Source organism: Pseudophryne corroboree, chromosome 2 (assembly GCF_028390025.1).
Source record: "Pseudophryne corroboree isolate aPseCor3 chromosome 2, aPseCor3.hap2, whole genome shotgun sequence".
Taxonomy (NCBI): Eukaryota; Metazoa; Chordata; class Amphibia; order Anura; family Myobatrachidae; genus Pseudophryne; species Pseudophryne corroboree.
Window position 1 is genome coordinate 297,332,601 of NC_086445.1, and position 23,633 is coordinate 297,356,233.

General features: G+C 43.9%; 1 protein-coding gene across 6 annotated transcripts in view; it reads right to left on the reverse strand.

Moving 5' to 3' along the window:
• Positions 1 to 23,633, reverse strand: part of DIAPH3 (diaphanous related formin 3) — a 1,416,707-nt gene that overhangs the window by 519,500 nt on the left and 873,574 nt on the right. For all 6 annotated transcript variants that reach the window (XM_063952903.1, XM_063952906.1, XM_063952905.1 and 3 more), the window contains one exon: positions 6,507 to 6,636. In XM_063952903.1, coding sequence (XP_063808973.1) covers positions 6,507 to 6,636 — 130 coding nt within the window. The remainder of the gene's footprint in view (positions 1 to 6,506; positions 6,637 to 23,633) is intronic.

Below are 23,633 nucleotides of genomic sequence, written 5' to 3' on the forward strand. Positions count from 1 at the left end.
TACTGAGTCTGGAGACCCAGCCGCCCCATGTAGAAGCCGTGCGTCTCTGTACCCTCATGCCGACATAATGTTGGCGACCCGCTAACCGGGATGCCGGCTTAGTACTCACCACTCTTCTTTCTTCTGGCTCTGTTAGGGATGGTGGCGTGCTGCGGGAATGTACGCTCACCATGGTGGGGCTTGTGAATAGTTCCCTCAGGAGCTAGTGTCCTGTCAGCAGGGAACAGGACCATTAACCCTTTAAGAGGTTCGGCCGTCCCCCCCAAGTCCCACGAAGCAGGCCTGAAAATAACAAACAGATAAAATAAATGCAGAAAACTCTTCAGGAGCTTCCAGAGACGTGACCGTCTACTCCGAGCACATTTTCTAAATGGAGTCTAGTAGGGGAGGGGCAGAGAGGGAGGAATCAGCACACACTATCAAATTCTTAAAGTGTCCAAGGCTCCTAGTGGATCCGCCTATACCCCATGGTACTAAATGGATTCCCAGTATCCCCTAGGATGTAAGAGAAATTTCTATTTTAAGGTAAAACTATGGGGATTTGGTTCAGAGTCCCTGGAAGAGAGTCAGGAAGAAAACAATAAAAATGATACTACAGGTGAATGTACAAAAGCCACTGAAGAAGAGGTTTGGAGGTAAATTATGTTAGTTGAAGATAGAGGCTGGGAAAAGATAAGTGAAACCAGCATGTGCTTTAAAAAATAAAGAATAAATAAAAAAAACATAGGGGGATGTACTTATTGTTAACAATTAATACAATACATATGTTCCTATAGGACTCTAGTTTGTGTGTTAACTTTTGTCTTTCCAGGTTATTGCACTGCTGTCATATTGCTGCTGTTTCCCCTTTTTTTTCCTCTGCCCTCTACTGTCCTCATCTTTCCCTCTCTTCTTCTTCTTCCCGAAAACAGACATACATCTTTTTCCCAACACTGACGCCACTCAATATCATTGGACCTTGACTCTTGGGAATGTATTTAATAAAGTGTGAGTTCATAGAAGTAGATATGTTGTCCACAGCAGCCAATCAGTTGCTACTTACTTAATTAGCACTTTCTAGAAGATAATAGCCAAAATTTGATTGTTGGTATGGGTAATCCCACTGCTCTAAACTCGCACCTTAGTAAATATAAACATATAGGAGTCTACCTAAATATAAATATATAGGAATCTACCTACTCTATCTCTACTCCTCACCCCCAAAGCAACTTTCAGTGTTACTGCTTGCACATCTCTTCTTTCATATGGACCTTCCCCAGGTTGTTTTCTATAGAGATTTATGCCCTTAAACAATTTGCCACACGTTTCATCTAACTTTACACTCTGGTTGCACTGCCTGCCCATTTGCCTTATTTCCTTTTGATCCAAGGGGATCAAATTAATTCTCACTTAACCCTGCTGCTCTGCTCTACTATACTCATGTACTGTTCGGGTGAATATGACCCGTATCATAAAATTATGCTTTTCATTAATATTCAAACAAGGGATATCGAGGATACCGATGATTCAAACAAGGGATGTCAAGTATGATAAAGTTCCCATTTTGTTCATTAAAAAAAAAAAAACATATGGAGTTATAGCGAATGTTTCATTTACAATGTCATCGCCATTGCGTGTGAAAACGTGAAAAGATGACATAATCCAAATGTAAATCAATGAACTGACACTGTGTTTATAATATTCAGAATTTTTATTTTAAATGAATGTACTTCTAAACATTTATGGTACTTTACTAGTATAATATTCACATCATGTCTAGGAAGGCAAATCCTGGGATCGGCGGGATCCCAGGATTTAGGGCCAAAACGTCAGGGATACAATACTGGCATTGGAAAATCCAATCCCGGGGATTGATGGATCAGTGTTGAGCGTCCACAGGACGCACAGATGCTGCCAGGCTTCCTCCTTCCAGCTCCCCCGGCGCAGCGTTAGGTCAAGCTGCGCCGTCAGCTGCTGTTGGAGGAAATAATGTAGAGTTTCCCACCCGCGGTATACGGTTATTTATGTGTGCTGGGGGGCGGAGCGGCAACATAGTTAAAAACCAATGCTGGGATTGGCCATTTTTCAATCCCAATACCCATGATTGAAAAAAATGGTCCGGGATTGACTTCCCTAATCGTGTCATATTGATCTGAACAGTACATTAGTACTAACTACTCATAAGTGTAAAAAAAATAAAAATAATAATAAATAAAATCATCAACAACTATTTGCCAAAAAAATAAATGTCATAACATATGGAAATCGTAATTACATAAATAACGAACAGATACCGAAACAAATTACATTTCGGGTCAAATAGACCAGAACAGTACATAAGGGTTTTAAGTATATTACTTTTTATCATTCTCTTAAGAAACAAACAAGATGGCATGTTGGCATGTGAGTAACCCCACTAAAGGGGGAAAATCAATATTTTAAATTGTCAATCAAACAATAAATATCAATAAAATCAGTTTTATTCATAAAACAAAAAAAATTACATATTAAAACTATAGCAATTGCATATAAATAATCCTATTTATGATCAATTTTTGGGCTGGATGTAAAGACGTCCGAGTTCGGCGGTCATGCGGGACATTATTTTTTAAAGGGGAAATAACTTGCAAGGCAAGACCATGCCTTGTAAGCGATTGCCCCTTTATAGAAAGATGTCCGACTTCGGCTGTCATCTCGCAACTCATAGACTGCAAAGACTGTCCTCATATAACTCCACTTACAGTATGTATGAAACACACTAAGATGCAAAGTCGTGTGCAGAGTGTTAACAATAGTTAAATTGTCTTTAGGACAAGCTAAACTACTCCAGGCAGAAAGTGTTTTTTGTTTGAAAGCTTTTTATTAGGAAATTAACTGCATTTAACAAATTTCAACACATGTGCACTGCATTACATGGAAATTGATAAAAAGGATTAACATTAACTTTCACTGCTAGTCTGTTATATCCTCACTTAGGCCTGATGATTTTTTTGAGGGAATATACACAATGGTTAAAGGATATAACAAATGCTAGGACTGGGTAAGATCAGTCTACCGGCTACCGACGCCCGGACGTAGAGAGCCGCACAACGCAGCTGTAACAAACTGGAAATAGAACCCACAGCAGTCTTAAATTCTTATAATAGTACCCCCCCACCCACACACCATTTTAGAATTTAAAAAAAAAAACATGTTTTATAAAGACCCCCCCCCCCCCCCCCTATATAAACCAACAAAAAAAACATATATGGGGGTGTTAAAAATTTGAGACTGAATAGTCAATATTATGTCCCATACACTTGTAGTGGATAAATCATCATATAATTTGGCTTATTTCTAAAGCATTCAATAATGGAGGCTATTACCAGTATTTGGATTCCAAATGTCGGGTCATATGGCAGTCGCTCCTTGTTGGCAATAGGATTCCATGCACTATTATTAGGGTCCCAGGTATGCTGCTGGCATATTTAGTATAGCCACAATTTTGCGGTTCTATAGCGATGGCTCCTCGTTAGCAACAGGACTCTATGCAATAAAGATGGTGTTTCTAGTCCGCAGTTGGTAAGTGTATAGTCTCTGTGGTAGCCGATAGTGAGAGTATCCGTTAGCTCCAAAGTGCTCCTTACAGGTGGGACAAAAGGTCTGCTGCAGTCTCAATAAAAGCTACTGACGCGCTTCACAGCTCCAGGCTGTTTTATCAAAAGGTTTTTTGTTGGTTTTTATACAAACTGTATGTTATTGTTGAATTATTAATAATTCTTTATAAAACTGTGTATTCGTACTATGAGCGCTGTTTTTTTCCTTTATAGTAAGCTGACTTCAACCCCACACTCCCTGAACTACAGAACTATCAACTATTAGTAGTAAGACACTCAAACTACTGAGTTGTATGCATAAAAAGAGCAGGTTATTGTTCTGCTGGCAATTAAAACAGATAATATGACATAATCCTAAAAGTGTAAAAGGCAGTGCACAATCATACATACAGTGAAGGAACTACACCTATGGACTAACTTTTGTTGCACACATTTCTGGTCACAATAATGGGATTATCTCCTTGTTTATTTTCTGACCCTGGGACATATTCAATTGAAGTCGATTCCTCTCCGATGGAGAGGATTCAACACTTCAGTATTCAGTAGCGGGCCTTTTCTGCCCGTTTACCCTCCAATTCATTTCGTCTCTCTCTCATGGGCAAAAATTAATGTTCGAAAACTGCCCATTTTCGACAGCGGTGGAGTCAAAAACACATGGATGAGCAGTGATTCCGCTCATCCATATGTTTTTCGACTTGTCGGAATTTCCGAAAGGCCAAAGAATGACACTTCAATAGAATACTGAAGTGTTGGAAAGTTCCAATTATCGGCGGGAAGTGCCATCTTTCCACCAGAATTGAATACTCCCCATTGCTGATAATTTGAGGGAGCATCAAAGAAAAAAGTACCGTGAAATAGATTATCATGATAAAAGGAATGTATAATATTTGATAGCACTGTATGTCATTTTTACACAGTATGCAGCAGTACAGAAATCATCTAAGCTTTTCTTGTTCTTAATTGCAGTTAAGTGTTGGGTGTATTTTAGTACAGGGTTCTTAGTTGCACATGCTCAGATACAGTCCAATCTAGGTCTCTAATGCTTTTTTCTCATATATTCCTCAGTTTAAATCCATATATCTCATATCTTAAATACAATCGGAAATACTACATCTTAAATCAGAAGAAATTGAATAATCTCAGTTTCAACCAGTGTAACTTAAAACTCTGTACATGAAACATGTGAACTGCAGTATGTTTGTCTTGAGTACTGTACATCGATCATGATTGATAAATTGTAAACTCATTGGGTGGGAACTGCAAGTTTTTGTGGCACTTGCAAATTCTGTCTGTCATTTGATAAAGTGCTGCATAAACTGTGTGATACAACTGAATGAATGTAAACATAGAAGAGTGGTTCTCCAATCACATGTTCACATTGAGATTTAAATTATTGTCATGCATATCCTTTTTTCCTACTCTGTGGAAACTCTGTTCGGCTACAAGAACTGTCAATCATCTAGAGCATAGCTCGAGTAACAATACCATTTGCTGGACTGCAAGACTTGACCATATCCAGTACACCACTAGGTGTATCATAGACATCTCTGAGCTATCATGTACTGCATTCTAAGCATACAGGTGAATCCTCACACACCTAGCCTCAATATGTCATGTGGCGTAAAATGCCCTGTGTCAGAAAGCCGCAGTGTAGCACAGTGACTTTTTTCTTTTTAGATTTGCATTTTATTCGTACCGCAGACGCACTTAATCTGTACCAGAGACACTGGACTGCAACTACAAACACAAAGGAATTACCTTTAAATATGTACACAATTGCAGGCAAAGTACAATAAAACTTAGTGTGAAAAAGACGCTCGGGACGGGACACGGTCATTAGGTCGACCACTAGTGGTCGACATGCATTAGGTTTGACAGGGTCACTAGATCAACAGTTCAAAAGGTCAACATGAGGTTTTTTTTTTTTAAATCAATTTTTGAACTTTTTTATACTTTACGATCCATGTGGACTGCAATTGGGAACAGTAACCTGTGCGAGGGCAGCGGAGCAAGGCACCTTGCCCGGAGCATGGCAAGCAAAGCGAACAATGCGAGGGGACACAGTGTACTAACTGGGGTTTCCCATCACTTTACGACGAAAACGACACAAAAAAAGTTTAAAAAAATCACGTCGACCTGTTGACCTAGTACATGTTGACCTAGCAACCCTGTCGACCAATAGAGGTCGACCTAATTACTGTCGACCTAAGTTATGCCGACCCAACGACCCATACCCCTCGGCACACAGGACAAGGCACATTGAGAAAGTCTGTTTGGCACAACTGTGACAATAGTGTATGTGGTCACATCTGTGCATGACCATAATCAATTGATGTCCAGCATATTATTAAAGATTTTGTCTCTAACTGGTGCACAAACTTGGCTTTATAAGGCTATTATATAAAACAGTATTGTAAGAAAAACAATGTATTGTACAGTGGAACCCACTGCCGTTGATCCCTGCAAAAATAATGGTTAGCAGGAGAGTAAACTCCTTCTGTCCCCACTGAAACATGAATGCAGACTCCCCATACATATGGGTAGTGGGAGCATTACTCCCCGCTACTTCCTCTGGCTGCCAGCTCACTCACACCAGGCATATCTAGGGTTGCCACATCATCCCTTTAATTCTGGACACATATTAATTACACATGTTCTGTGGCTGATTAAAACCAGGTGAAATGGAGTCTTGAAGTCAGCCAGCCACAGAATCTGTGTAATATGTGTCCATAATTAAAGGCATGAGGTGGCAACCCAAGGCATATCCCACTGAATGGTGTATTGAGGCAAGATGTATGAAGGCACATCTTTAATAATACACTTCAGAATGAGATCATTATTGCAGCAACAGATCACAGAGAATATCGATGACAATCAGATCTCAGGCACAGTTCTAAACAGCTTATTTCTGTCCCTCAACACAGTACATACCTTTACTTGCTTTATCTACAGTCTGTATATCCTCAACAAATATCTGTACATCTGGAAACTTCCTTTCACATACTTCAGCCAAGAAGTGAAGAAGTGTTGTTTTCTGGTCGACTGATTTAGTATCTTTCAGCTACGAAGCATAAGAAAGTGAAACATGTCAACAATATCATCAATTTATTTTTCAAATATAGTTGTGAAGCAAAAAACACAGATGTGTTAATGAAGATAGCTCACACAAATAGACACATATCAATCTTCAACCTTTGACCACTAATTATATGTACACAATTGTCATGATGTCATTACTAATCTGTTACAAAATGACAACACATAGTACATGTTACTTTACTCCACATTTCCAATCTCCAAATGAGGTGAGAAAAGCAGGATTGCTAAATGAGGAACGTTTGAGCTCACATTCTGATATTACAGCAGCAAACAAAACAAGAAGAAAATAAGAATTTACTTACCGATAATTCTATTTCTCGGAGTCCGTAGTGGATGCTGGGGTTCCTGAAAGGACCATGGGGAATAGCGGCTCCGCAGGAGACAGGGCACAAAAAGTAAAGCTTTCCGATCAGGTGGTGTGCACTGGCTCCTCCCCCTATGACCCTCCTCCAGACTCCAGTTAGGTACTGTGCCCGGACGAGCGTACACAATAAGGGAGGAATTTTGAATCCCGGGTAAGACTCATACCAGCCACACCAATCACACTGTACAACCTGTGATCTGAACCCAGTTAACAGTATGATAACAGCGGAGCCTCTGAAAAGATGGCTCACAACAACAATAACCCGATTTAGTTAGCAATAACTATGTACAAGTATTGCAGATAATCCGCACTTGGGATGGGCGCCCAGCATCCACTACGGACTCCGAGAAATAGAATTATCGGTAAGTAAATTCTTATTTTCTCTATCGTCCTTGTGGATGCTGGGGTTCCTGAAAGGACCATGGGGATTATACCAAAGCTCCCAAACGGGCGGGAGAGTGCGGATGACTCTGCAGCACCGAATGAGAGAACTCCAGGTCCTCTTTTGTCAGGGTATCAAATTTGTAGAATTTTACAAACGTGTTCTCCCCCGACCACGTAGCTGCTCGGCAAAGTTGTAATGCCGAGACCCCTCGGGCAGCCGCCCAAGATGAGCCCACCTTCCTTGTGGAATGGGCCTTAACAGATTTAGACTGTGGCAGGCCTGCCACAGAATGTGCAAGTTGAATTGTGCTACCAATCCCACGAGCAATCGACTGCTTAGAAGCAGAAGCACCCAGCATTGTTGGGTGCATACAGGATAAACAGCAAGTCAGATTTCCTGACTCCAGCCAACCTGGAAACTATATTTTCAGGGCCCTGATAACATCCAGCAACTTGGAGTCCTCCAAGTCCCTAGTAGCCGCAGGTACCACAATAAGCTGGTTCAGGTGAAACGCTGACACCACCTTAAGGAGAAACTGGGGACGAGTCCGCAGCTTTGCTCTGTCCGAATGGACAATCAGATATGGCTTTGTGAGATAAAGCCGCCAATTCTGACACTCGCCTGGCCGAGGCCAGGACCAACAGCATGGTCATTTTCCATGTGAGATATATCAAATCCACAGATTTGAGTTGTTTAAACCAATGTGATTTTTTAGGAATCCCAAAACTACGTTGAGATCGCCCAGTGCCACTGGAGACATCAAAGGGGCTGTATATGCAGTACTCCCTTAACAACTTCTGGACTTCAGGAACTGAAGCCAATTTCTTTCTGGAAGAAAATCAACAGGCCGAAATTTGAACCTTAATGGACCCAATTTGAGACCCATAGACACTCCTGTTTGCAGGAAATGTAGAAATTAACCTAGTTGAAATTCTTCCGTGGAGCCTTCTTGGACTCACACCCTGGCACATATTTTCACCTAAGTGGTGATAATGTTGTGCGGTCACCTCCTTCCTGGCTCTGACCAGGGTAGGGATGACCTCTTCCGGAATGCCTCTTTCCCTTAGGATCCGGCGTTCACCCGCCTTGGCGTCAACGCAGCTGCGGTAAGTCCCGGAACAGACACGGTTCTTGCCGAATCAAGACCCTTCTTAGTATCTCTTGAAGTTCCGGGAACCAAGTCCTTCTTGGCCAAACCGGAGCCACGAGTATAGTTCTTACTCCTCTCCTTCCTATCATTTTCAATACATTGGGTATGAAAAGCAGAGGATGGAACACATACACCGACTGGTACACCGACGGTGTTACCAGAGCGTCCCAGCTATTGCCTGAGTGTCTCTTGACCTGGCGCTTCAGGTGGGACGCCATCATAACCACCTTTGGTCTTTCCCAACGGTTTACAATCATGTGGAAACTTCCAGATTAAGTTTCCACTTTTCCGGGTGGAATTCATTTATGCTGAGGAAATCTTCCCAGTTGCCCACTCCCGGAATGAACACTGCTGACAGTGTTATCACATGATTTTCCGCCCAGCGAAGAATCCTTGCTGTCATTGCCCTCCTGCTTCTTGTGTCGCCCCGTCTGATAACGTGGGCGACCGCCATGATGATGTCCTACTGGATCAGCACCGGTTGACTTTGAAGCAGGAGTCTTCCTAGGCTCAGAGCATTGTAAATTGCCCTAAGCTCCAGTATATTCATGTGGAGAGAAGTCTCCAGACTTGACCACACTTCCTTGGAAATTTTTTCCCTGTGTGACTACTCCCCAGCCTCTCAGGCTGGTATCCGTGGTCCCCAGAACACAGTCCTGAATGCTGAGTGTGCTGCCCTCTAAAAGATGAGCACTCTGCAGCCCCCACAGAAGAGACACCCTTGTCCTTGGAGACAGGATTATCCGCTGATGCATCTGAAAATGCGATCCGGACCATTCGTCCAGCAAATCCCCTGAGATCTGCCGAATGGAATCGCTTCGTAAGAAGCCACAATTTTTCCCAGGACTCCTGTGCATTGATGCACTGATACTTGGCCTGGTTTTAGGAGGTTTCTGACTAGGTCGAATAACTCCTTGGCTTTTTCCTCCCGGAGGAACACCTTTTTCTGGACTATGCCCAGAATCATTCCTAGGAACAGCAGACGTATCGTCGGAAAACAGCTGCGATTCTTGGAATATTTAGAATCCAGTCGTGCTGTCGTAGAACTACTTTAGATAGTGCTCTTCCGACCTCCAACTGTTCTCTGGAACTTGCCCTTTTCAGGATATCGTCCAAGTAAGGGATAATTTAGATGCCTTTTTTCTTTGAAGAAACATCTTTTCGGCCATTACCTTGGTAAAAGGCCCGGGGTGCCGTGGATAATTCAAACGGCATCGTCTGAAACTGATATTGACAGTTCTGTACCACGAACCAGAGGTACCCTTGTTGAGAAGGGCAAATTTGGACATGGAGGTAATCCTTGATGTCCAGGGACACCATATAGTCCCCTTTTTTCCGGTTCGCTATCACTGCTCTGAGTGACTCCATCTCGATTTGAACCTTTTATGTAAGTGTTCAAAGATTTCAGTTTAGACTATGTCTCACCAAGCCGTCTGGCTTCAGTACCACAATATAGTGTGGAAAAATAATACCCTTTTCCTTGTTGTAGGAGGGGTACTTTGATTATCACCTGCTGGATATACAGCTTGTGAATTGTTTCCAATGCTGCCTCCCTGTCGGAGGGAGCCGTTGGTAAAGCAGACTTCAGAAACCTGCGAGGAGAAGATGTCTCGACTCTCCAATCTGTACCCCTGGGATAATACTTGTACTATCTAGGGGTCAACCTGCGAGTGATCCCACTGCGCGCTGAGACTCTTGAGACTACCCCCCCACCTTGAGTCCGCTTGCATGGCCCCAGCGTCATGCTGAGGACTTGGCAGACGCGGTGGAGGGCTTCTTTTCCTGGGAAGGGGCTGCCTGCTGCAGTCTACTTCCCTTACCTCTATGTCTGGGCAGATATGACTGGCCTTTTGCCTGCATGCCCTCATGGGAAAGGAAGGATTGAGGCTGAAAAGACGGTGTCTTTTTCAGCTGAGATGTAACTTGGGGTAAAAAGGTTGGATTTCCCAGCTGTTGCCGTGGTCCCCAGGTCCGATGGACCGACCCCAACTAACTCCTTCCCTTTATACGGCAATACTTCCATGTGCCGTATGGGATCTGTATCACCTGACCACTGTCGTGTCCATGACATCTTCTGGGTGATATGGACAACGTACTTATCTTGATGCCAGAGAGCAAATATCCCTCTGTGCATCTCACGTACATATATATAGAATGCATCCTATTAAATGCTCTATATGAATAAAATATTTTCAGTCAGGGAATCCGACCAAGCCAACCCAGCACTGCATCTCCAGGCTGATGGCGATCGCTGGTCGCAGTATAACCACCGTATGTGTGTATATACTTTTTAGGATATCTTTCCAGCTTCCTATCAGCTGGCTCCTTGAGGGCGGCCGTATCTGGAGACGGTAACGCCACTTGATAAGCGTGTGAGCGCCTTATCACCCTAAGGGGTGTTTCCCAACGCGCCCTAATTTCTGGCGGGAAAGGGTATAACGCCAATATTTGCTATCGGGGTAACCCCACGCATCATCACACACTTCATTTTATTTTATCTGATTCAGGAAAAACTACAGGTAGTTTTTTCACTCCCACATAATACCCTTTTTTGTGGTACTTGTAGTATCAGAAATATGCAACACCTCCTTCATTGCCCTTAACGTGTGGCCCTAATGAGAAATACGTTTGTTTATTCACCGTCGACACTGGATTCAGTGTCCGTGTCTGTGTCGACCGACTGAGGTAAATGGGCGTTTTTAACGCCCCTGACGGTGTTTCTGAGACGCCTGGACCGGTACTAATAGTTTGTCGGCCGTCTCACGTCGTCAACCGACCTTGCAGCGTGTTGACATTCTCACGTAATTCCCTAAATAAGCCATCCATTCCGGTGTCGACTCCCTAGAGAGTGACATCACCATTACAGGCAATTTCTCCGCCTCCTCACCAACATCGTCCTCATACATGTCGACACACACGTACCGACACACAGCACACACACCGGGAATGCTCTGACACAGGACAGGACCCACACTAGCCCTTTGGGGAGACAGAGGGAGAGTTTGCCAGCACACACCAAAAACGCTATAATTATATAGGGACAACCTTATATAAGTGTTTTCCCTTATAGCATCTTTATATATATCTCAATATCGCCAAAATCAGTGCCCCCCCTCTCTGTTTTAACCCTGTTTCTGTAGTGCAGTGCAGGGGAGAGCCTGGGAGCCTTCTCTCCAGGCTTTCTGTGAGAGAAAATGGCGCTGTGTGCTGAGGAGATAGGCCCCGCCCCTTTTTCGGCGGGCTCGTCTCCCGCTATTTAGTGAATCTTGGCAGGGGTTAAATATCTCCATATAGCCTCTGGGGGCTATATGTGAGGTATTTTTCGCCAAAAAAGGTTTTCATTTGCCTCCCAGGGCGCCCCCCTCCCAGCGCCCTGCACCCTCAGTGACTGCCGTGTGAAGTGTGCTGAGAGGAAAATGGCGCACAGCTGCAGTGCTGTGCGCTACCTTTAGAAGACTGCAGGAGTCTTCAGCCGCCGATTCTGGACCTCTTCTTACTTCAGCATCTGCAAGGGGGCCGGCGGCGCGGCTCCGGTGACCATCCAGGCTGTACCTGTGATCGTCCCTCTGGAGCTGATGTCCAGTAGCCAAGAAGCCAATCCATCCTGCACGCAGGTGAGTTCACTCCTTCTCCCCTAAGTCCCTCGTTGCAGTGATCCTGTTGCCAGCAGGACTCACTGTAAAATAAAAAACCTAAGCTAAACTTTCTCTAAGCAGCTCTTTAGGAGAGCCACCTAGATTGCACCCTTCTCGGCCGGGCACAAAAATCTAACTGGAGTCTGGAGGAGGGTCATAGGGGGAGGAGCCAGTGCACACCACCTGATCGGAAAGCTTTACTTTTTGTGCCCTGTCTCCTGCGGAGCCGCTATTCCCCATGGTCCTTTCAGGAACCCCAGCATCCACAAGGACGATAGAGAAATTACATTATTTGAATTGTTTTACATTTCTAAATAAACTCAGAAACTGAATGACAGAGTTCCAGGTTATAAAGTAGAAAAAAAAGAGCTGATTTGCTAGAATAAGATAGCTATGGCCCACCATGCCTCCTTTAGAGGAGTGGTCAACCAGGAGTGGGAATAGTCCCTGTCAATCGGCATGACGCCTGTTGGCATTGTGTTTGCTCTCGGGATTCCGGAATCGGCATGGTGACCGCCGGTCACATGACCACATCCCTATATTAGGCATTGAAAATAAACTGTAAAATGAAGTATAAACCTTCTTATATTTATTGTGCTTTGTGAAAACAGCAACATTTTACACATTTGACATACTGAAAACTCATCCAAGAACACATCACAGAGTCTAAAGATATCCAGTTGCCATTGTTTTACTATATACATAAACCTGTTACGGAAAGAAACTGTCTGCGGTGTTCATATACACAAACATGCAATTCGAGATTAGAGATGTAAAATTGTGATGATAGCCTTCAACGTCTGATTTTGCTTTGCAATTCTGCACTGTAGTTGTACATTTTTTTGCAGAATCATTGTCTATGAATCATTGTCTAGGCAGTACGGATGGTGTAATGATTAGCACTACTGCCTCACAACACTGAGGTCATGGGTTCGATTCCCACCATGGCCCTAACTGTGCAGAGTTTGTATATATTTCCCGTGCAACAAAATTAACCCTAGTGAATGTGTGTGCGTGTACATGTGATAGGGAATCTAGATAGTAAGCTCCATTGTGGCAGGGACTGATGTGAATGAGCAAATATTCTCTCTGTAAAGCGCTGCAGAATACGTGTATGCTATATAAATAACTGGTAATAAATAATAATAATATGAATAGAGGTAAGACAAAATGCAGCCAATTACTTTTGCAGTATGGTGTGATTGGGATAGGACAGGGAAATCCAAATCCAGCCCACAATAAAATTGGTATCCCCTGGCCAATTGCATATGGATTCAAATATGGTATTTTGCAGAATAAAAGTGAAAAAAAAATTATGCTGATCTTAATATGTGGAGCATGTGTTGACAGTCGTTACAAAAGTAAAAGTTTACAAAATAATGTTATCATCATAGGGCGGTAAAAACAGCCAGACATAGCGATTAATGACCGATGGTCATTATTGCGGTATCCAGTTAGAGACCATTTTTATTGGCCAAAAACGGACCTGTGATCGTGCATTAACACATGGGATCATGGCTCAGTCCCTGATCCCATGTGTTGTGGTGGCCCCGGCAATCCGCTTATTGAAGATTATGCTTCGGATGCATGACACACCACGAAGCATATTCCCTGAAAAGTGCCGGCATTAGGAGGATGAGTGCACCAGGTTTGGGCTAACTGGATAGCCCCCGGCGATACAATTACCTGTGGTCATTGACCGCGGGTATTTGGATACCCCCCATAGTATAACCAGCCTTGCATTTTTTTCATATTAGCGGTGTCAATTAGCCTGGTGCTTGAAAGTATTATAAGTATTTCCAACTATTGTATGCAAAATGCAGTATACCCAGCGTAAACCTGTAGCTGTAACGACCTGTACATCACTTCGTTGCACAATGGAAAAAAAAGGAGGGGTGGGAAAATGTGCTATCACAGTTTAATTAATTACTCAGACACTGCAGCAGTCCCCATACTACAGTATGTGTAATGGGGGAAACATTTAAAAAACAATTACTGGGACACTGTCCCTTTTCCAGACAAAAACACGTGAAAATGGGTTATCACTGCTTGATAAAAAAAGACTCCTTATAGTACTGAGTGCTACTAATAAACAGTATTCTGATATGCCCTATTTCTACTCAATACTGCCTTTACAAGACGGCACAAGGCTTCAGCTGCAGTATGCACAGCATCTATGAAGCCCTGGATGCCTCGGGGTCTCAGCCCTGCCCCCAGTTACACTGCCAGCAGACAGGTGCTAACTTACAAGACTACTCAAAGCTTCAGCAACAGTAGGTGCAGCAGCTATGGGTCCCTGGATGCCTCTGGGACCCAGTCCTCCCCCTGCACCCAGTTACACTGCCAGCAGACAGGTGCTAAATTACAAGACTACTCAAGGCTTCAGCAACAGTAGGTGCAGCAGCTATGGGTCCCTGGATGCCTCTGGGACCCAGTCCTCCCCCTGCACCCAGTTACACTGCCAGCAGACAGGTGCTTACTTTCAGAGCCCTGTGTGAGGCTGTAATTTCCTAGCAATGTGCTGCTGCACTGCAGGCACATCTGCTGTCCCAGCCAGCTCTCTCTCTCCTCACTGGCACTGCAAGGAGGCATGTTGAGCCTACTGGGACATCCCCAAACCATGGCCACATCTCCTCACAGCATCAGTGCGGAGAGACAGAGCCAGCTGGGAGAGCAGACGTGCCTGCAGTGCAGCAAATTTAGTTTTATCCCAATAGTGATGGCTGAATGCTATTATAGCTACCATATCAATATATACAGAGATTTCTGCAAATCACATTAAAGGGTTTATTTAGCTACTAAATGCACTGTAAGATGCATTATACATTTAATGTGCCCCTACATATGTTTTGCACATTTGTCTGAATATATGATAGTTGCCTAGAATAACAAAATTCCTAAATTGCTGAACTTTTCATTTTAGAAGTGGAAATGACAAAATATGCACCATGCATGTAGAATACAAAGGGAACTTGAGAGGAGAAACAATGATTTATACAGAACAGCAGTTGATTGAAAAGCAGGTAAGTTCTTTCACACGGCTTTCATAATATATATTGAGGGGTTCTGACAGAGGTGGTCATGCTTTTTTTTGTTCAGTGACAACTTCCAACAGACTCAGAGAAAAGCAATATGCCTTGTAGCTGCAGTACATAGATAAAAGCTTTCCTCAACAGCCTGATAAAAATGAACAAATCTGCAAAGCGCAAAAGTTCAAATTATAATGAAGTGGATGGGTTTTATACTCTGAAAATTCTACCTTTTATATGTTTAAACCTGTGATGGACCATAGCTATTGTGGGGCTGTTAATGAGGAAGATGTCAGCAATGGGCCACCAAGCATGTCATCCCACAGAGATAATACGGGTACAGAACAGATATATATGTGCTCTCATGGAAACCTGTATTCTGGAACATTTTTTTATTTAAAAGAAAAAACACACAAAAAAAAAAAAACGTACAAATTATCATAAGAGGGGAAAAAAAACACATAACAAGCGGTTTTAAACACTATATCATATAAAGCTTCATTAGAAACTTTACCTTTGAACAAATAAAATAAGTAATGTACTTTAGAACAGTGTCTCCAATCCTGTTCTGTGGGGATGCTAAGAGTTCACGTTTCCCATAATTCCTTCTATCAGAAATGACTAAATAAAAATTAAGCCCACCGTCATCTCTCTCTCCTTCAGACAGTCTACTTAAGTTTTCCCTGGATACATTCATTATATATAGGGGTATATTCAATTGAAGTTGAAAGCATCAGTCAGTTTTCGACTTTTTTAGGTCGGAAGGGGTTCCGACCTATTCTATATAAACTCAAATTTTTCGAAAAGTCAAGGAATTTAACTTGTCGAAAAGCACGGGGATCGGCAGAATAGCTGCCGATCCACGTGTTTTGGCCCCCTTTTCGACCATCTCAATTGGACTTTAAAAAAAAAAGTCGAGTGAGATGGGGAGAGCAGCGCCGGAGACGGGTAGAGCCGAGGCGGGGACGGGGTGAGCAGCGCTGAAGGATGTCACAACCGTCGCTCACAGCAGCGTCCACCCAGCTCCAGCAAGCTCGCTTGCTGGAGCCGTGTGTACGCTGCCGTGAGCGGTGCCTGTGATGCACGGACAGAGAGGAGGGACGGGGATAGGCAGAGAGACTGGGGGGGGGGGGTAGAATGGGGAGAGCCACGGGTAGACGGGGGAGAGCAGCGCTACAGCAGCGGCTATATAGCGCTGCTCTCCCCCGTCTGCCTACAGCTCTCCTCCCGCATCTCAATTAGACTTTTTTAAAAGTCGAATTGAGAGGTCATTGAATAGCCCAGGTCGGATACATTCAGACAAATGAATGTCGGAATGGATTTGACTTCAATTGAATATACCCCATAGTGTGTTTAAACTGATTTGTGCAAGTACCCTGTGACAGAGTTTCCAAAAAAGCTGCAGCTGATACAGACACTGAACTGATACTGTGAAGGCTAATTCGAGTGCATACATGGGTTATGTTTGAGGGGGTGCACACCAGTGTAGAAAAGTACTGTCATTTAGGCTAGTATTCGGGAAACAATTTTATTATTTTAACCTTTTTCTTTTATTTAATGGTAAAGTAAAAAAAAAAAAAAGCTTTATTGCTTTTTCGGGATGTAGTCATGTGACCAGCTGTCGGGATCCCGGCAGTCTGGACACAGACACCAGAATCCCGCCCACTTCAAATGCAGACAACCCGGGATGCAGACGAAGAGGGACTATTCCCACTTGTGGGTGTATACGAAACCCATAGAATGGGAACAGAACCTGTGGGGAGCGCAGCGAGCCACCGATGGGCTTTGTTGCGCTCGCCCCCCTGCCAGCATACTAGCGGCCAGGATCCTGGCGTCGGTATGCTGACTGTTGGGATCCTGACCGCCGGTCACCACACCCTTTTATTCAGAACTTTACAATATAGAGGTAAAATCAGTGTATCACCTTTGGTGCTAGGGGAAAAAAGGTTCTAAATATATAATAATCTGAACTGTAATCCTAAAGTATAAATTACTTTCCTAAATGATTCTTAGTGGTGTAGTATGCACTGGCAAAACTGTGTTGTTCTGTGTTCCTCCACTCACATTGTTCAGAGGTATGTAGCGCACATAAAGGTTTCCTTTCTCTGCCTCAATAGAAAAAAAATAGGATTTTAATTACCTACCGTTAAATCCTTTTCTCATAGTCCGTAGAGCATAAGTTCTCAAACTCGGTCCTCAGGACCCCACACGGTGCATGTTTTGCAGGTAACCCAGCAGGTGCACAGTTGTATTAATTACTCACTGACACATTTTAAAAGGTCCACAGGTGGAGCTAATTATTTCACTAGTTATTCTGTGAGGAGACCTGCAAAACATGCACTGTGTGGGGTACTGAGGACCGAGTTTGAGAACCTGTGTCGTAGAGGATGCTGGGGTCCACATTAGTACCATGGGGTATAGATGGGTCCTCTAGGAGCCACTGGCACTTTAAGAGTTAAATAGTGTGGGCTGGCTCCTCCCTCTATGCCCCTCCTACCAGACTCAGTCTAGAAACTGTGCCCAAGGAGACAGATGACTTCGAGAGAAAGATTTTACACAGGTAGTGGCGAGATTCACACCAGCTAATACAAACAAGGCAAACCAAGATACAATAAATAGCTTGAAAACTCAGCAACAGCTGAATAACATTAATGAACCAAGTAATAACGTAGTACTTAACTAAGAATAAACAGTACTGAATCAAGTAACCACTGCAGGATTAACGAAGAGCTGGGCGGGTGCCCAGCATCCTCTACGGACTACGAGAAAAGGATTTACCGGTAATTAAAATCCTATTTTCGCTTACGTCCTAAAGGATGCTGGGGTCCACATTAGTACCATGGGGATGTGCCAAAGCTCCCAGAACAGGATGGAGAGTGTGGAGGCTCCTGCAGAACTGATTGACCAAACTTCAGGTCCTCAGAGGCCAAAGTATCGAACTTGTAGAATTTTGCAAACATGTTCGACCCAGACCAAGTAGCCCCTCGGCAAAGCTGTAAAGCAAAGACACCCCGGGCAGCTGCCCAGGAAGAACCCACCTTACGAGTAGAATGGGCCTTTACAGATCTTGGACATGGCATTCCTGCCAAAGAATACGCTTGCTGGATAATAAACCTAATCCAGCGAGAGAGCGTCTGCTTAGAAACAGGACACGCAAGTTTCTTGGGATCATACAGGACACACAGAGAGTTAGATTTTCTGTGACGAGCACTCCTCTTCGCATATATATATTTTAAGCGCCCTTACAACATCCAAGGACTTTGATGGAATTGAGGAGTCAGTAGCAACTGGCACCACAATAGGTTGGTTGATATGAAAATCCGACACAACCACTGGAAGGAATTGCTGACGTGTCCGGAGCTCAGCTCTATCTTCATGGAAGATCAAGTAGGGGCTTTTACAAGACAAAGCCCCCAGCTCCGACACACGTCTATCAGAAGCTAAGGTCAACAGAGTGACAGCCTTCCACATGAGAAACTTGACCTCAACCTCCTGTAGAGGTTCAAACCAATCCGATTGGAGGAACTGCAACACCACGTTAAGATACCAGGGTGCCGTAGGCGGCACAAAGGGAGGCTGGATGCACAGAACTCCTTTCAAAAAAGTCTGAACCTCAGGGAGAGAAGCCAGCTGTTTCTGGAAGAAAATGGATAAGGCCAAAATCTGGACCTTTACGGATCCCAGCCTCAGGCCCATATCCACACCTGCTTGCAGGAAGAGGATAAACTGTCCCAGTTGAAACTCCACCGTAGGAAACATCTTGGATTCACACTAAGATACATACTTTTTCAAAATGCGATGGTAATGTTTAGACGTTACTCCTTTTCTAGAAACCAAAAAAGCCCTCCAAGCACTATATCATCAGATATTAACACTTCTACTTAAATTATTGATCATACATCTTTATGGAAAATATTTTATTTAAAAATATATACTGTAGGCACAAAAATACACATTTATTTAATTAATATCTAGAAAAAAGTGAGTCCTAATACCGGTATACTACATATAAACAATACATCACAAAACATATATTAGAGGGTGAAATGCCTTAGCAAACCTTTCACCTTAGAGGATAGTTATATCCTTTATAACGTGCAGTATGATAGGTCCCAAAATCTTGCAGTGTCCTTATTAAGAACTTTCTAACAAATGAAACTCGTAAAAGTCCATAATTTCTTCAAGGGCATTCATAAACAAAGTGGAAGTCACTTCTAGAAGTTGGGAATCACCGCAACTTACTTGTAAGTCCGTAGGTATCAAAGAAAGCAAAGCATCAGATGTCCGCCGACAGACGTGTTGTGGTGCTCTAGCATCAACTAGTTTCGCCTGTCTAGCAGGCTTCGTCAGGATCCTGTATAAAGGAAAGACTTTGTTCGGAATGCCCTTCCGAGCGAATATCTGGCGTTCAACCTCCATGACGTCAAACGTAGCAGCGGTAAGTCTTGATAAGTGAACGGCCCCTGTTGTAACAGGTCCTCCAGAAGAGGAAGATGCCTTGGATCTTCCAGCAGTAAATACAGAAGATCCGCATACCAAGCACTTCTTGGCCAGTCCGGAGCAATGAGGATCGCCAGAACTCTTGTTCTCCTTATGAGCGTTAGAATCCTTGGGATGAGTGTAAGTTGAAGAAACACGTACACTGACTGGAACCCCAGAGCATCAACCGCCACATCTTATGGGTCTCTCGACCTAGAACAATACCTCTGAAGCTTCTTGTTGAGGCAGGAGGCCATCATGTCTATTTGAGGAACACCCCAAAGATCTGTCACCTCCGTGAACACCTCTGGATGGAGGCCCCACTCTCCTGGATGGAGATTGTGTCTGCTGAGGAAGTCCGCTTCCCAGTTGTCCACTCTCGGAATGAAAATTGATGACAGCGCCAACGCGTGTTTTTCTGCCAAGAGGATGATTCTTGTTACCTCTGACATTGCAGCCCTGCTCTTCGTTACGCCCTGTCGGTTTATGTAGGCCACCATCATTACAATGTCTGACTGGACTTGAATGGCTCAATCTCGCAGAAGATGTGCGCTTGGAGAAGACCATTGTACACGGCTCTTGGTTCCAGAATGTTTATTGGAAAACTGGATTCCAGACTTGACCACCTTCCTTGGAAGGTTGCCCAATGAGGCACTGCACCCCACCCCCGGAGGCTTGCATCCGTGGTTAGAAGGATCCAGTCCTGAATCCTGAAACTTTGGCCTTCGAGGAGGGAAATCCTTGCTTTCGGCGACAGACAAATCCTCAGGTGCAAATGTAGATGAGACCCCGATCACTTGTCCAGGAGATCCAGTTGGAAGGATTGAACATGAAATATTTCATACTGTAGAGCCTCGTAGGAGGCAGCCATCTTCCCCAGAAGGCGGATGCACTGATGAGCCGATACCTGGGCTGGTTTCAGCACATCCCGGACCATTGTTTGAATCACCAATACTTTCTCCTTCGGTAGAAACACCCTCTGCACTTCCGTGCCGAGGATCATCCCCAGGAAAGACAATCTCCTTGTCGGCTCCAAATGTGACTTTGGAAGGTTCAGAATCCAACCATGTTCCCTGAGCAGACGAGATGTGAGAGCAATAGACTGTAACAAACTTTCCCTGGTCGATAACTTTATAAGCAGATCGTGCAGATATAGACGTTATGGTAGGAAGTTACCGCTGATAACGTGATTTTTCCACAGGTATCCACAGGATAACATTGGGATATGGTTGAGCGACAGCGAAAATGGCACCAACACGGTCACGAGCTTTCTGGCCTCCCAGGATGCATTGGGGCCTTCACCATATAGCCCCGCCCACTGACTCAGTCAGATCAGTTCTTTCCACAGCGATTTTAGGCAGGAACATCAGGCAGAGACCTGTTTAGGCGATCAGAACCCACATGCACACCCTTCCGTACAAGAAGGAAGAGGTTTTAGTGATTGTCTAGATCCTCAAATCAGATGCGTCAGGGTGGGATCCCTGTGGATACCTGTGGACATAAGAGAAATCACATTATCAACGGTAAGTTCTTACCATAACGTATATTTCTCTGGCTGGGTCCACAGGATTATCCACAGGATAACATTGGGATTCCCAAAGCCACTTTAGTGGTGGGGACGCTCCTGATTGCACAGGAGGACCTTTCGCCCGAAGTCTGCGTCATGAGAGTCAAAAGTAACCAAGGCATAATGTCTAATGTATGTGTTTATGGAAGACCATGTGGCTGCCCTACATATCTGTTCTGCTGAAGCACCCTGTTGTGCTGCCCAAGAAGGATCTACCTTACGTGTAGAGTGTGCAGAGACATTAGCCGGAATAGGGAGATCTGCATGAGAATAAACTTCTGATATTACCATTCGGAGCCATCTCGCCAGCGTCTGTTTACTAGCAGGCCATCCTCTTCTATGGAATCCGTAGAGGATGAAGAGAGAATCTGTTTTCCTGATGGCACTAGTACGATCTATGTAGATTCTTAAAGCCCGGACCACGTCCAGCGACGCTTCTCCCGCAGATAGTCCCGATACCTGAAAAGCTGGGACTACAATCTCTTCATTCAGGTGAAACTTTGATACCACCTTTGGAAGATAGCTAGATCTCGTTCTGAGAACTGCTCTGTCTGGAAAAAAACTTAGGATAGGAGACTTACATGATAAAACTCCTAAATCTGACACTCTTCTGGCTAACGCCATTGCCAGTAATAAAGAACTTTAACCGTTAACCACTTAAGATCTACTCTCTCAAGTGGTTCAAACAGAGGACCCTGGAGAAATTTAAGAACTAAATTCAAATTCCAGGGAGCTGCAGGAGGAACAAATGGAGGTTGAATATGAACTACTCCTTGAAAAAATGTACGTACATCCTGTAAATCAGCAATCTTCTGCTGAAACCATACAGTTAACGCTGAAACTTGAACCCTCAAGGAAGCAACTTTTAACCCTTTATCCAATCCTGCCTGAAGGAAATCCAAAATCCTATCTACTTTAAAAGATCTCAGATTGAATTTTTTTCCAGTACACCAATGAATATAGGCTTGCCATATTCTATGATACACACGGGCCGAAGGAGGCTTTCTTGCTCCAAGCATAGTTTGGATTACTTGTTTCGAAAATCCTTTAGCCTCTAAGATAGAGGTTTCAACAGCCATGCCTTCAAAGGTAGGCGATCCAAATGACTGTGACAACAAGGACCCTGCATTAGCAGATCTGGACATTAAGGGAGCAGTATCGGTGCTTCCACGGACATTCTCAACAGATCTGTGTACCAATGCCTTCTTGGCCAAGCTGGAGCTATTAGAATGATTGCTCCTTTTGCCTGTTTTATCTTTCTCACTACTCTGGGTAACAGTTATTGGCGGGAACAGATACGCCAGCTGAAACCTCCATTCTACTGACAGTGCATCTACAAGTACCGCTCCTGGGTCCCTTGTTCTCGATCCGTACCTTGGAACTTTGTTGTTTAGACGAGACGCCACAAGGTCTATCTCTGGTAGACCCCATTTGTTCACCAGTGTCTGAAACACTTCTGAGTGTAGTGCCCATTCGGTTTCCTGAATGGTGTGTTGACTGAGAAAATCCGCTTCTCCGTTTAGTACACCCGGGACAAATACTGCTGAATGCTGGGAGATGGAGTTCTTCTCATTTTAGAATGGGAGTTACTTCCTCCATCAGTCTCTTGCTGTGAGTTCCTCCTTGATGATTGAGGTATGCTACTGCTGTCGCATTGTCTGAGCGGATCTGGACTGGTCTTCCTTGTAGATTGTCCTTTGCCTGAACTAGAGCCAAGTAAATGGCCCTTATTTCTAACAGATTTATTGGCAGGCAACTTTCCCTTGAGGTCCACTTTCCCTGGAACCATAGGTTTTCCGAGTACCGCCCCCCAGCCCTGCAGGCTTGCATCTGTTGTCAGGACTTGCCACTCTTTTATCCAAAAGGGTCTGCCCTTGTTTAAATGGTCTGTCTGTAGCCACCACACTAGAGACCTTTTTATGTTTACTGGAATCTTTATCATCTGCTTCTTTATCGTCTTATGATTTCTGTTCCATTCGGTCAGAATAAGGTGCTGCAACGGTCTGGAGTGGAATTGCGCATATTGCACCATGTCGAAGGTTAATACCATCAGACCCAACAGTCGCATTGCTGCATGGACTGACATTGTCTGGGCCTGCAACGCTTCCTGAGCCATGACCTGCACCTTGACTATATTTTTCTCTTGTAAGAGAACTTTCTGTAGGTCTGAATCCAATATGGCTCCCAAATGAACCATCCGCTGTGATGGATTCAGGGACGACTTTTCCCAATTTATGAGCCACCCGTGTCTCTGTAAACAAACTATTGTCTGTTGAAGATGGCTCAACAGTAAATCTTACGACTGTGCTAAGATTAACAGGTCGTCTAAGTATGGGAATATTCTTATCCC